Raw genomic sequence first — 15,324 nt, forward strand, 5'->3', positions numbered from 1 at the left:
GCCTTGAAGTGAGTTTTGTTGGCAAATGGGGAGACAGGGTAGTTTTGTTTCTTAGCTTCTCCCTGTGTTTTGAGTGAAAAGAATAACTACCATGGCTTAGTGAAAAGCTGGGTACTAGTGCTAGATCTTATTAGTGCTGTGTAACCATACACAAATCTGCTTTTGTGAGCTTTGGCTTCCTTATCTGTAAAATGGGGATAACCATCCCTGCCCATCTCACCTCAAAGGAATACATTCCAAGGTTCAAATGAGGAGATGGATGTAAAAGGGCTCTGAAAACTATACACTACAAAGTACAGACATGGATCACGATCGTGATCATGGTGGTGGTGATGGTGTTCTCCTTGAAAATCATTCCTTGTTGGCTGTTCACCTAATTTGGCCTTTGCCCAGGGGAACCACTTTGAATCAGTGGTCAGGGAAAACTTGAGCCATGATGGAACTGAGGTTCTTCAGGCACTCACTGTGTTACAGAGAAGAGCTACACAAGAGGTTTCTGACAAAAGCAGACGTTCAATGGGAACTTTCCTGACTGAATCACTTGACCCTATTAGTCTTTAGAACAAAGCTTCTTAACCTGGGGGTCACAAACTTGCCTCTCCTGCTTATTAATGTCTAACAATGGGTTTTGAGTCTTCAAAGTAACACCTGTGACCTGAGTTCAGGAAAATGCTACAAACCATGGAGAAGCAGCAGGGTGGAGCAGTGACAGGAGTGGCCCAGAATCAGGAAGTTGTTGTTGTTCAGTCTTTTCAGTTATGTCCAACTTTTTGTGACCCCATTTTGGGTTTTCTTAGGCAGAGATACTGGAGTGGTCTGCTATTCTCTTCTCCAGCTCATTTTACAGATGAGGAAACAGGCAAACTGGATTAAGTGACTTGCCCAGGGTCACACAGCTAGCAAGTATCTGAGGTCAGATTTGAACTCAGGAAGATGAGTCTTCTCGACTTCAAGCCTGGCACTATATCCACTGTACCACCTAGCTGTATCTGGAATCGGGAAAACCTGACTTCAAATCTCAATTCAGATACTTACTACTTGTATGACTAGTAAATCATTTAATCTCTGTCTGCTTTAGTTTCCTCATCTATAAAGTGAGGATAATAATAGCATCTGCCTCCCAGGGTTGCAAGGATCAAATGAGATAATATTTGTAAAGTACTTTGTAAACCTTCAAATGCTATTATTATTATTACTACTTTAGGGCATTAATAACATGCATCAATAAAAAGAATATTAAAGAGTATCCTAAATTATACCCCCAAAGAAACTGAATACCCTGCCTATGCCTACTTCCAGTTCTATTTCACTCATCCCATCAGCCCTTTTTCCCTGAATTATTCTTTTGGCCAAGAGTTTCAAGTGTCCCATTGAACCCTTGGGTCTGGAACGTTCTCCTTTGGTGTTTCATGAAAAACTATGTGGTCATGAGAGAAATGTTTATTCTGTAGCTACACTGTGATTTCCATATAAATATTTTATTATTTCCCAGTTACATTTAGAGATAATTTTCTTTTCTTTCTTTTCTTTTCTTTTTTTTTCTTTTGTGGGGAAATGGGGGTTAAGTGACTTGCCCAGGGTCACACAGCTAGTATGTGTCAAGTGTCTGAGGCCAGATTTGAACTCAGGTACTCCTGAATCCAGGGCCAGTGCTTTATCCACTATGCCACCGAGCCGCCCCTAGAGATAATTTTCAACATTTGTTTTTATAAGATTTCTAGTTTCAAATTTTTCCCCCTCCCCACCCTCCCCAAGACAGCAAATAATCTGATATGTTATATATGTACAATTACATTAAACATATTTCTGCATTAGTCATGTTATGAGAGAAGAATCAGAGCAAAAAGGCAAAACCTCAGAAAAGAACAACAACAACAAACAATAGAAATAGTATGGTTTGATCTGCATCTAGATTCCACAGTTCTTTTTTTTTCTTCTGGATTTGGAGCATTTTCCATCATGAGTCCTTTGGAACTATCTTGGAACATTATATTGCTGAGAAGAATCAAGTCTATCACAATTGATCAACACATAATATTGATACTGTGTACAATGTTCTCCTGGTTCTGCTCATTTCACTCATCATCAGTTCATGCAAGTCCTTCCAGTACACTGTTATCTCCAAGGCTGATCCCAACCAGGGATAGGGATTTAGCACGAGGGGTTGGGATTTAGAGTAACCTCTTCCCAACCAAGGCAATTTTTTAAAAAATCAGGACTTTATGACAAAGAAAATGGAAAATGATTTTCTAAATCACATTTCTGATTGAATTCTGACTACCACAACTGGCTTGTAACCTAATTACCAGAAAAAAGGGTAATAGGGTCTATTATGAGACTGATAAACTGACCCCAAAAAAGTCATTCATCTGTAGGGAAAAAATAGCAGAGGAAAAGTCCTGCACTATTACCAGCTGATCATTTGCCTGCTCTTCCATAATTTCACAGTTGGAAACAATATATTTTTTAAAAGTTGGTGCTATTTATTGTTGACAAATTGAAAGTTAAAACACTATAGCTGAGCCAACAAACTGGCAATATTTCAGAAGGAGGGGAGCTATTAAAACCTTTCAAGACTGCAAAGCAAGGTAGAAATAAATCGTTGGCCAAGTCACAACATAAATCGCAGAAGATCAAAGCTAGGGCAGAACTAGAGATGGAGAAGTAAGGGTTATAGATAAGACCATATATGCACACTCATCTTCTAAATGAAGAATTTAAACTTTTAGGACTCAAGAGGATGAAGCCTGGAGAAACTTTGTGGTTTTCTCCTACCCATAGTAGATACTTAATAAATACCTGTTGATTAACTGATTGAAGGCAAACTTCTTTGGGGGATTCAGACTATTGAGATTTAATGCCCAAATAATATTTAATTTGATATTGATCAAGAAACCACTTTTCTATATGTTAAACATAGAGAAAAATAAAAGCCACTGTGCCTTAGGATCATATTTCATTCATGTACTTACATGATTGAGAAACTTGCTGTCTTTGGTGGCCCAGCCTATCTGCATGACTCCAGAAGTGATCACTGTAACTTCATAGTACCATACCCCAGAGTCAACACAGAATGTGCAACGCACACTTTCAAAGGAAGAGGCATCACATCGAGCCTGGCAAAAGAAAATGGCATGACAGTCAACAATGGTTACTTGAAAGATGACAATGACCTAGGTAATGTACAATGTCAGCTTGTAGTCACTGCCCAGCACATTTAATGTTCTCCTTATTAAAGATTGAGACGCTCCTCTTCTTGCCATGCACAAAACACAAAATTGGAGGAGATTCATGGGAGACCTGTGTGTAGATGACAAAGGAAGGTGCACCCTATCAGGAAAGGGCTGCTGAATTCCCTAAAATTTTTTGTGTCATTTCCTACAATGGGTGACTCTACATCTAGAGGATCATATAAGTTTTTGGAAGCAACAGAGTGTCATGGGGGAGTGGGGTAGAGTACGCACAAAGGAGTGGTGTTGATTTCTTAGCAACTTCAAATTATTTTCCTTGGCTTAAGGGTCAATTTACAGCAATAGTATAGGTCTGGAGGATCGTACAGGTCTTTGGGAAGACAGATGCCCACCAGAAAGGGAAGGGAAATTGTCTCTACATTTATGGGCTTAGGTAAAAGTTCTTTGCCTTTTTTTGTTGGGTTAAATTAAACCTTTCTGATAGCTGGTGTTTTGTAAGTCTGAGTTTTTTTGTTTTGTTTTGTTTTGGTATAGAAACCTTGACAAAAGTCAAATTCTGATGGTCCTAGGTGAAACCCTAAATAGGAACATAAGCCAAAGAGAAATAATTATTGAGAAGCTTCTAGGCTTTGGTACTAGGCCATAGGTGAAAAAAGGCTACGTTTTTTTTGGTTTGTTTTTTTGTGCGTGTGGGGCAATTGGGGTTAAGTGACTTGTCCAGGGTCACACAGCTAGTAAGTGTTAAGTGTCTGAGGCCAGATTTGAACTCAGGTCCTCCTGACTCCAAGGCCAGTGCTCTATCCATTGAGCCACCTAGCTGCCCCCCCCCCCTTTTGGCAGGGCAATGGTGGTTAAATGACTTGCCCAGGGTCACACAGCTAGTAAGTGTTAAGTGTCTGAGGCCAGATTTGAACTCAGGTCCTCTTGACTCCAAGGCCGGTGCTCTATCCATTGAGCCACCTAGCTGCCCAAGGCTAAGGTTTTCAAAACTGTAAATTATTACTTTTTTTACCTCCAATCCATGTGGTGAGATCTTCAGGTATTCACTAACATCATTGCTATTCAACATGGCCCTAATGTTGGTCAGGTCCACTTTTTCATAAGTAAACTGCCTGCCTTCTTTCAAAACTGCAAAAGAAAAATAAACTGTGTTGCCAGATCACACTCCTCTGGAAAAGAATGAAATCAGCCAAGTTTAATAGCTATGACTATAGTCTACCAGGTCAAGTTGGTCATGCAGAATGGTCATGTGAATGTGCCTGGCTAGAAGCCTGGGAAAGCCATATGATTTTCAACATTAGGTTCCTTATATCTAAAGAAGCCAATCAAACAATTATCTACTGAGCAGCAAGGACATGACCAGCATTGTTCTAGACATTGAAAAGGGCCTCTACTCTCAGTCTGGGTCAGGGTGAGACAAAGACACATGAAAGAATTAAAAACTGACATGAGATACATAAGACAGTATAAAACAGACAAATACAAGATGGTGAAATACTTGTGCCAAATTTTGTGGTTCAGACTATACATGCTCTATTTCTGTTCACAGAAGGGGTAGGCTGAAATAATTAGGATAGCATTTATGGAGAAAGTAGGACTTGAACTGGGCCTTGAAGAACAGGTTGGATTTTTTTTTTTAAGTGAGGCAACTGGGGTTAAGTGACTTGTCCAGGGTCACACAGCTAATAAGTGTGAAGTGTCTGAGGCCAGATTTGAACTCAGATCCTCCTGAATCCAGGGAGGGTGCTCTATCCATTGTGCCATCTAGCTGCCCCAATAAGTAGGATTTTAATATGCAGTGGAATAAGGAGAGGAGAATCAAATCAGGAGACTGGAACAAGTAGGGCATGTTCATGGAACAGTGAGGAGACCACCTTGGCTATGGGAATATGTGTGTTAGATAGACAGTTTGAGATGTAGGGTGTAACCAGGTTAGGTTAGGTCAGGTAGAGGATGTGGAACTGATATGGCAGGAAATATGAGTGAGGGAGGATTTGTGAGCAGGGGAATAATGGAGTTAGGAGTCACCTACACAACTTGTCTGGAGGACTCCTCGGGATGCCTTTCTGCTAGTATTCCTACTCTTCTCTGATAGGGATCTTTCAGGAAAAGATTCAGTCTTCTTATCATCACCTTCAGCATTAACTCACCTGTAATAACACTTTGTATTCCATTCCTCTCCTGTACTCACATTCTAATTTGTATTTATTTATCTGTATCCCTGTCTTCTCTTAGGCTCTTAAATATTTGTTGAATGAATAAATGAATCATTATTAGGAAAATAAGACTACTCATCAAATGAAAGCACCTTTTTGAGTGGAGGTGCAAGTCATTTTAATAAAACACACTAACTTACAGAGATTGTCTAAACTCCACTGAGCGCAGAAACCAACTTGACGTTTCAGATAGTCAGAATTTTCAGTCCAACTTTCCAACATGACAAGACGGTCACTAATACAGGATTTAGAGATAGTCATTTTATTTTCACCTAGCAGAAAAGAAGCAAGACTTAAATTAGCTAGCAAAGAGGAGGAAAAAAGTAAAAATTCTAGATGAGTGAATTAGAAGAAAAGAAGAAACATTTTACTTTCTGCATGGCTCATATGAATTACATAGTCAACATTTTTCTTGAAATTAGTCAAAACACCTACAGGTCAAGAATAAGAGGGTAGACATGGTCAAGTACCTCAACAAAGAGTGTTATTTGAGAGATATGCTATATGCTATCATATAAGGTAAAAAATTACAGCAATCCTTCAACTGTGGAAGGGAGAGGGAAAAAGGATTGTAAACAGAACTTTCTTTGTTAAACCAAGGAAAAAATAAGGTACCTGACTTAAAATGGTCAAGGTACATGTTACTTCTTTTTTTTCTCTCATTTATTTAGTATTTTGGTTTTCCCCAATTGTCTATAAAAACAATTTTCAACATCTGTTTTTAAAATTGAGTTTCAAATTCTCTCCTTCCCTCCTGACCCCCCTCATTGAGAAGGTAAGCAATTTGATATAGGTTATATATGCGTAGGCAGGTACGTATTACTTCTGTAGCATATCCAATGGCCCTAAATTCAACCTGTAGACTTTTAAAATTAAAGAAAGCTTTTTTCCATGTAGTTTAAAACTTAAATGAGTTGCCAACAACTCAGCAGTATCAACGTGTGCAACAGAATGTGTGTACATATGTTAGAATTCACAGCATTGCCTGATCCACCAAACAAGCAAATCGGTATTTCTGAATGTAGCACATTATCACAAAAGATTACTGTACACATACTGGTCTGTGCAAACTTTTCCAGTGCGATTAGTGCAAAAAGCATGACTGTAGGATGGGACTGGAAATTCTGAAAGACAAAAAAAAAAAAAAAGATCATTTTCCATTCCAGGCAGCCTCTCCCTGCTCCCCCAATAACTACATGTGTAATTTCGCTTTTTTGCTGAATTATGCATCAAAAACTATCATTCATCATAAGAACTAGAATGTCTTTGTTTAACACTGTGTGTAATCAAGAACTACGATTGGGTCTTTCTTTCCTAAAGTTTCTCCCTTACAGAGCATTCTGGCTATAGTTATTAGTGAGGAGGTAAATTCAGAGTGTTAATAAGAAAACTAAAAATTTAGGGGATTTAGTGACACCACAGAGTGTCACTGTACTCACCAGGGGATACATGTATATCACTGTCTGAGGATCAGGCTAGCTAAGGGCAGGGAAGCCTGGAAGAATCTGAGGATGTTATAAGCCAATTATAGAAGCAATTTTATGACATTAAAGTTTAAAGCCAGAGCAGCATACTAGATAGAATGCTAGACCTGGAGTCAAGAAAGCTTGGGGTTGAATCTTACCTCATACACTTAACTAGCCTTATGAGCCAGGCAAATCACTTGTCTTCTGAACCTTAGTTTCCTCATCTGTGAAATGAGGATTTAATATAGCTCCTACCTAATAGGGGCTTCTGTGAGGCTCAAATAAGATAATATATGTACAATGTTTTATAAATCTTAATAAATGTTTGCTGTGATAATTTAAAAAACTATACTCCCCCCTACTTCAGCCCCCAAATTTTAGCATAATTTGAAATAAAGACAACTTTGGGAAACATATGCAAATATATATATGTATATATATATATACATATATATATGATTACTTTCATTTCCTAAGCCAAGCTATGTTGTATCTCTTGAGGAAATTATTTAATATAAAAGAGTTTAACAATTCTGTAGCCATATCTTAAAAGGTTCCATGTAGATATGAAAACACAAAACCTTATCCTCCCTAAAATGAAAAGCTTTATGTTCCATTTTTCAGATTAGAAGATAAGAATTTTTACTTATTAAAAGTCAGGGAAATGAGAGAATTTCAAGAATGACTCTGATTTCAAACTTTGAGCAGGGATTAAGGCACATGTAAGAATTTTTGTTTTGCTTTTTAATGCCAAAATCATTTATTATACATTAGAGTTAGCTGATTGGCAACATCATCTGCCTTGAGACATCACTTACCAGGCTCTGTAACAAATATTCCAATATCCCCGGGCTAAGTAAGCTTATGCTTGCAGGACCTGTAAGGCAACCATAAATATGCTACATATCATTACAATGGCACATCTCCAAAATTAATGAATTACATTTTCATATCAGCAAGTACTAAAGTGTTAACTCCACAGTTTATACAGTGTCATTTGGTTTATAGAAAAGATACCCAAATATACTTTGAAATGAACTCTCAAGTTTCCTGTATGACTACACACACACACACACACACACACAACCACATATACACACAGAGGCAGATCAATTTCCAAACTCTCTTTTAGAAACAGCTTTAAGTTGTACTAAAAAGGGGAATATTGTTTACCCCCCTGCTTGGTTTGGTTTGAAAAAAGCCCAGGTTTGGAGACAGAAGCCCTGAGTTTGAATTCTAGCTTTGCTACTTGTTTTGAATTCTGGCAAAGTAATGTCCCCTCTCTAGGTTTCGATTTCTCCATATGTAAAATGAGGGGTCTGGGCTTAAATCACCTTGTAGGTACTTTTCACTTCAAGATTTATCAACCTATTCTGTGGCTTGATCTCGGAGAGGCAAGTTTGGTTTTTTATCAAAGGGTCGCCTCTTTTGTACAAGGTTGTATGGTCATGTGAAAAGAAAACAATTACAATAACTGAAATCAAAATGTGAATTTGTCATTTCCTTGTCATTATTAACTAAATTTTGAGAAGGCCTATATAAAGCCAGTTCTACCCTAAAGAAATGAGAGCTCGGAAAACAGCATCCTTTAGCTAAAGGCTCTCAAACATCAACACAGACATATGTCATGGTAAGGTAAAAAAAAACACCTATCAAAACCCAAACCTTTTGTTTAAAAAGGGGTGGAAAAACAAGAACTTTTATGTTCTCTTTATAATGTCAACTGAAAGAGAAAACCAAGAGTTCTGATTACATAGTGTTTGCCAAGGTGGGACACTTTTAGTCCACAGAAAAGGCTTAGTACTTATTTAATTTCCAGGATGTGATCTCATGTATGTCTTTAGCTGAATAAACACAAGAATTTAATGATTCCTTAGCCATATCCTAAAAGGCTCCATATAGTTATGAAAATAGAAAACTTTATCCTTTCTAAAATGAAAAGCTATATAGTCTACTTTTTAGGTTAAAAAAAAAGAAGAGGTTTTCACCTACTAAAAGTTAAGGAAAAGAGAGAATTTCAAGAATGACTGTGATTTCAAACTTTAAGCAAGGATTAAGATATTGTAAAAAACAAATTGTGGCAATGTTTTCCATTCTCCTCACCCAACCCCCAATTTAAGGATTTATTTTCGTTTTTAACATCAAATCTTGAGAAGTCTTCTTTTCTTCTCTTTTTTCCACATTACAAGATTAGGTTCTTTTCTTTTCTATTAACTGGTCATACTTTAGAAGTTGGGTTTTTTTTGTTTGTTTTTGTTTTGTTTTGTTTTTTGTGGTGGTGGTGATAGTAGTAGTAGTAGTAGTAGTAGTAGTAGTAGTAGTAGTAGTAGTAGTAGTAGTAGTAGTAGAGTATGGGTTGGTTTTTTTGGGTTTTTTTTTTGGTGGGGCAATGAGGGTTAAGTGACTTGCCCAGGGTCACACAGCTAGTAAGTGTCAAGTGTCTGAGTTCAGATTTGAAATCAGGTCCACCTGAATCCAGGGCTGGTGCTTTAACCACTGTGCTACCTAGCTGCCCCCTAGAGTATGGTTTTAATAGTCCCTGTTCTTAATTTTAAAAGCCAAATGAAATATTTTATCATATCCTCTAAAAATCAGCCACCTAGCTTAAACTGCTTTTTACTAATGGGTATCTCATTTTCCTCCTTTTACCCTTACAAAAAACAAACTAGTTTCCCAACCATAATACACACCAAATACATTTTTAAAATATGAAATTTCTCATAATTACCTGCTAGTTTCTCAGCCAAGCAACCCAGTACAGCTGTTGTGTTTCGGTGTTTGGCAGGATGACTAGCATCCTGGCAAGCGACAGCTCCATTTAAATTTAGAATTTCAGTCAACTTCTGGAGTGCATCCTAAAAGAAAAAGTACATAGGGGCCTTAACATATTTACACCTTAATTTCTTTTGATGTGTCCGAGTCTGCAAAGAACAACTTAGCACCAAAGAAATGGAAATCCAACTCATGTGATAAGCACCTGCTGTGTCAAATATATTAAATGCATCTTTTTATGCCACTGATTTTAAAAGACCAAGTCCAGGCAGATGCCGACACAACAGGAAGCAACAGGGACTAAATACTGCAGGGGTGAAGGAATTTCACTATTTCAATAGTGGCTGTCTTTCTTTTTAAAAACACATATAGCACCAACTGAAACCGAAACAGGAATCTCAGAAGCCTAAATCAGGGTCAACTCTTTAATAGCTAAGTCATAGAATTTTCCTTTCTGTTACAAGGGTCTGCCATGCTGAATTTGAACACCTGAAACTTGTATAAGGCACAAGGAAAGTGTCCATAAGCCAACCCGATTTTTCTTTTTAAAAAAAAAAAAAGCAAAGTTGACGGAGTCAGTGGGATATGTAAAAGTGTCAACTCAGAATTGGAAGATAAAGAAAACAGAATTTTGGATGACATATCAGACATTTTTACCTACCTGTCTGAACTGTAGATTATATATAAATTAGGGTATTCCAACACTACAGTGAAGAAATCTGACCAGTTTTCCCTTGCTACCCCTCCCTCCCACCTTGCACTTTACTCCAGCAATTTATAGTGGCTTCACTACCCTCTCACATGGAGCAAACAAAATAATTTATTATCAGAATCTTGGCCAAATAAATTACTGCTAACCCATGGATACTTTTTCACATCATGTAATCACAAAGGAACACTTGAGAAAATCAGATGCTATAAGACTAAAAAATGTTCCTAGTTGAGTAGTTTTCACTATAAATTTGAAAAAAAGTTTTCAAAAAAACTTTCTGGTATGGGAAAACTAACGTAGGAACAAGAAAACTAGGACCAAGATTACAAAGTTCTGGTTTCAAAAAAGACTTCTGTCTGAGGTAATACTTATCTGCCTACCTCTTTAATTTTTTTTGTTTAAACTAATACTAATCTTCAATTTAGCATTTTGTCTAAATTTAGCAAATACTAAATTTGGGGGGTGTTAATAATGAAGAACATTTTGGCCCTAATGCATAAAGAGGAAATAGCTCACATCAAACTTTCCCTCTGGTTATTTATCCCTGGGCATGTGTGTAGGTGGCAGTTGCATAAGTTACACATATGTTAACTTACTTTAGTTGGCAATGGACACTCGTCTAGTAATAATGTTATAACAGCTGGTCCCAATGGATCTTCCAATGGAATAACTCTAATTAAAGACTGGACAACTTCCAACCATCCTTCATCTGCGACCAAATCAAGGAGATTATCAGACGGTGGTGTTACTATTTTTTAAAACTCAAGAATAGGTAGACAAGTCATAACAAAAGTAATAATACATGATGATCTCACTCTGAAATGGGAAAACCTTTTTGGCCTTTACCATGAGGCTTTTAAAACAACTAATGATGACTAGCCATCTTTTGATGGCTGGAATCAAAAAACTTCAACTGGTAAATCTGGTAGTTCTAAAGGGTTTCACATCTTGTGCCATGGCCCGTAAGCTACATTTAAAAGTTCTCTCTTAAATGTATTTTTAAATGATATCTCATTTGAGAACTAATGACAAAGATTAAAAACATAAATCAGCATGGTATAGCATCACAGTGATGCTCAAGAAATTAGTTAACAATAAAAAGAACATTAATAGACATTTTTTCCTTCCAGTTCCAAAACAGTTATATGCAAAGGCTGTTCTTTCATCTGTTAACTGGTAGAGTTAAATCTTATTTTCTACTTTCAGTTGAGAAAAATCATATGCAGAAGACTTTGTAAGTTATTCAAATTCCTGGTATGATTGCACAGGAAGCTTGAAGGGGAGATGGAGAGAAAATTTTTTTCTCTATCATGCAGAAAGTGATTTTGGAACCTGTTGGTCAAGATGACTGAAAGACTAACTAGAATAATTGTTTACAGAATGGAAGGCAAAATGAAAAATTATCTTCCATGAATAAAATACCAACAACTAGCTTTCTCCTACAATGAAATAAAAACCTAAATTCAGGTTTCTTTGTATAAATGAGAAACAAAGATATTTAAATGTGTTTGTTGTCAACTTGTGAATAGGATGTATTTCAAAAAGTCATAAATGGGTTGTTTAAATTTGGGGAAAAAAATTTCTTATAAAGGAAAAAAAAATATATATGTATATGTATGTTTGTTGGCATGTGTTATATCACCATAAGGTGGTTAGGTTCCTAGATGGGTCTACAAAAACCTATTTAACTCATGAACTAGCTATTGTTTTGTATTAAATAAGTGATGTGAAAAATGACACATATAACTGGACTGGTCACATTTCAAGAAGGAGATATTACAAATGGATAGTCCAAGTACTAACAATGGTATCCTCAAGATATTAAAAGAACCATCCAGTGTACTCATCAGTGTGCTGAACAGAACCTCTGGAGAATTTATAGAACAGCATGGATGAAAACAGAATCAGTTAGAAAGTTCTGGAGGGAATATCTACATGATAGGAATCAGATTCTTTAGCATAGCTAAAGCATATGAGGAGTACCATCAAAACCTACCACAACAGAGAGCAGTTGTTTCTTTGGGAAAATGTATTACATTCCAAGTTGGGAGGGAAAGAAGACTGGGAACAGGGACTTCTTTCTCTTTCCCACTAGGCAATGGGGATAGGAACTTTCTTATCTCTAAGACACTGGGTAGTAGGCTTACCAGACTGGGTTAGGTCATGTAGTGAAGGTAGGGCAGGGAACTAGGTAGTATTGGGGTAGGAAACCATTCTGAACTGGCTACACAAACTTTTCCTTTCTTTTTACTCTTGAATTCTAGCCTACTCCCTCTTCCGTTTCCACTTATTGCTTCTTTCTTTCCTCCCTGGCCTACTGTGGAAGAAAATGAAGTATTATGGCTTCTTTCCCTTTCCGAAGCACATAGTACTTTGGAGTTTTGTTTTTTCTGATTGGTAAAAAGAGGAGTTGTAAACTATAAAGTGCTATATAAGTATAAACTGTTATTAGAAGACTTCCTTCTAGGCCTCCTTTTCTCTTTTTTTCACTTATGCTCTATATAGAAAGCAAGACTTAGGTCCAAATGAATTCTTGGGGAATACCAAGGTGTTAAATAAGATTTATGTACATTTCAGAGCAAAAGCTGACTCAAGCTATTTTGGCTATTTCATCACAGGAACTGGGGTGGGGGTGGGGCTTCTGTCTTCTAAAATAAAGAACAGGAAAAGATCTCTGAGGAATAGTTAGGAGCGAGGAGCTGGGTCAGGGAAGTGTCAAGGAGAAATACTTTGGAGCTTTGGAGAACTTGCCACCACAAGTTCCACCAACCTTGAGCTCAGGTTAGGGTCTAGGCTAAGTAAGGTCAGGGACAGGGTAGGTCCCATATCACAGTAGACCAGAGAGGACAGGTTGTTGTGACAAAAAGTCATTTGGCTGGGGTGATTGGGCTGTTGGTATAGAATAGATGAAGCTGAATGTATCTAAATTAGGAAGGAACTGTCTGTAAATGGAATTAACCTTATCGGATATTAGGTTTTTGGAAGTGATTTTTCCCTCATGTATGCATGTATGTATGTATGTACATACGTAAGTATGTATGTACCTGGATCATTGACTATATGCATATGTCAGACTAGGTTGATAAATTTATTAGTTTTGTTGAACTGTGTTTTTTTCTCCGTTTAAAATTTTTTGTTCTAAGGAATGCTTTCTTGGAGGGATGGGGGGAATATTGGGGAAATGTAGGCAATATAAAGTAATGATAGCAAATAAAAACTAAAAAAACCCAAAAATATACAGACAATTAAAAAAACTAGGAATAGTTATAGAAATGATTAGTGTAAATACCAGATATTCAAGCATAGTAGTCATATTCAGTCTACAGGGAAGGGCACAAGAGGGGAAGAAAATACATAGAGAAGGAATTTGTAAACTAAGAGGCATTTAAAAATTATACATGTGATAACAATAATAATTAATATTATACAGCACTTTGAGATCTACAAAATGCTTCTCATTTGATAATGAGATAATAGATTTAAGGTGGGTGAAAACATTAAGTTTGGCGGGGAAAAAAACCTACATGTGGACATTATTCAATATCACTGCATTTAAAACACATTTATTTAGTACACCAAAACTACATGTTACCATTTCAAACTTCTTGAATAGGAACTCTTTATTACATGAATAATTGTTTATTTTTTCTGAAAAAAAAAAAAAAACCAACAGAGCATTTCTTTATGCTAATAATTCTTTCTGAACAAAAAGTGTTATGATACCTGTTTCTGCCATTTCGTGCAATGTGATCATTGAATAAGGAGGTTCCTGGTCACTGAAAAATAGACAATTAAAATGTCAAGCTTGGGAAAATTATAAATGAAATTTTTGAAATAAAATTCAGTTGTGGGAAGGAGAAAGAGGAGACTATGAATGAATGAATATAGAGAAAGGAAGGCAAGAAATCATGACGTACAAACCTATAAGAACCAATGCTCATATTAAGTGGCAGTTTTGTAAAGTCAGTTTTTCACCATGATGTCAATTAAACAAAATAAGAAGAAATGAACATTTATAAAAATGAAATCTCATTAGAGGGAAGGAATATTGGCAAAGCATTTATCCTTTCTGAACCTCAGGAAGATAAATATTACATTTATGACATACTTGTAGAGATTCTATGAAGACAAAAAAGAAACCTAAATGAAATGCTAGGGGAAGAATTATGGTCCAACCTATATTCATAATTGTGACCGTTTCTTTTTTATTTTATAGGTCCCTTTCAGAAAAGACTTAAATAGTGATGACTGAACTTTCTAAGATTTAAAAGAAATATTTCATTTGAAGAGACATGAGTTGGTCATCAATGAAAAGTGAGAATTGTGTTCAGTTCTGGATGCCCCTCGTTAGTAAGGACACTGATAGAGTATGTCTGCCTTGTTTCACTAGTTCTTATTTAGGGTTATGAGATAGAAAGTAATGAATAGATTCACCTTTGAATCCCAAAAGAATTTATTAGGGACCCCAAAAGTATAAATATATACAAGGAAATAGGGTACTACAAGTATCGTGTCCATATACTGTTGAACAACTATTAGAACTACGAAGATGGACTATACCAAACAATGGGGGTACAACCCACGTAAGTATTGAGACCCTACCAACATAAACTAGGATGGGCCACAGTAGGGCAAATATAAAGTTCGCATGGAGTTGAAAAGATGTCACTTGTATAGCCTTATAAGGTGATTGTTCTCATGGTAGGTCTGACAATATCTCTTTCAGATGATTTTTAGCTGGAGAATTTCTACACAGTAGTCTCAGACTCCAGCTCACCTGTCTTTGGAGATGCAGTCAGTGTCAGACTGGTCAGGATTCAAGATCTGTGATCTCTGGCTGAACAGCTTTCACCAGGTCACTGTCCAGCTGAGTTTTTACACTTCTCTTGGAGGCTGTGGCAACACCCAAATGGTCCTTTCAGACACTTTGGTTACCCATTTGTTGATACAGTTCAAACTGTAGAACA

At 36.8% G+C, this 15,324-nt stretch overlaps 1 protein-coding gene across 4 annotated transcripts in view; it reads right to left on the minus strand.

The window, feature by feature from the left end:
• The window catches only part of RSPRY1 (ring finger and SPRY domain containing 1), a 63,337-nt gene that overhangs the window by 21,084 nt on the left and 26,929 nt on the right, over positions 1-15,324 (minus strand). For all 4 annotated transcript variants that reach the window (XM_043980330.1, XM_043980328.1, XM_043980329.1 and 1 more), the window contains 8 exons: positions 14,081-14,133; positions 10,954-11,066; positions 9,602-9,728; positions 7,692-7,750; positions 6,465-6,531; positions 5,548-5,679; positions 4,204-4,319; positions 2,973-3,116 (listed from right to left, as the gene is read on the minus strand). In XM_043980330.1, coding sequence (XP_043836265.1) covers positions 2,973-3,116; positions 4,204-4,319; positions 5,548-5,679; positions 6,465-6,531; positions 7,692-7,750; positions 9,602-9,728; positions 10,954-11,066; positions 14,081-14,133 — 811 coding nt within the window. The remainder of the gene's footprint in view (positions 1-2,972; positions 3,117-4,203; positions 4,320-5,547; positions 5,680-6,464; positions 6,532-7,691; positions 7,751-9,601; positions 9,729-10,953; positions 11,067-14,080; positions 14,134-15,324) is intronic.

The sequence above is a fragment of the Dromiciops gliroides genome, chromosome 2, assembly GCF_019393635.1.
Source record: "Dromiciops gliroides isolate mDroGli1 chromosome 2, mDroGli1.pri, whole genome shotgun sequence".
Lineage (NCBI taxonomy): Eukaryota > Metazoa > Chordata > Mammalia > Microbiotheria > Microbiotheriidae > Dromiciops > Dromiciops gliroides.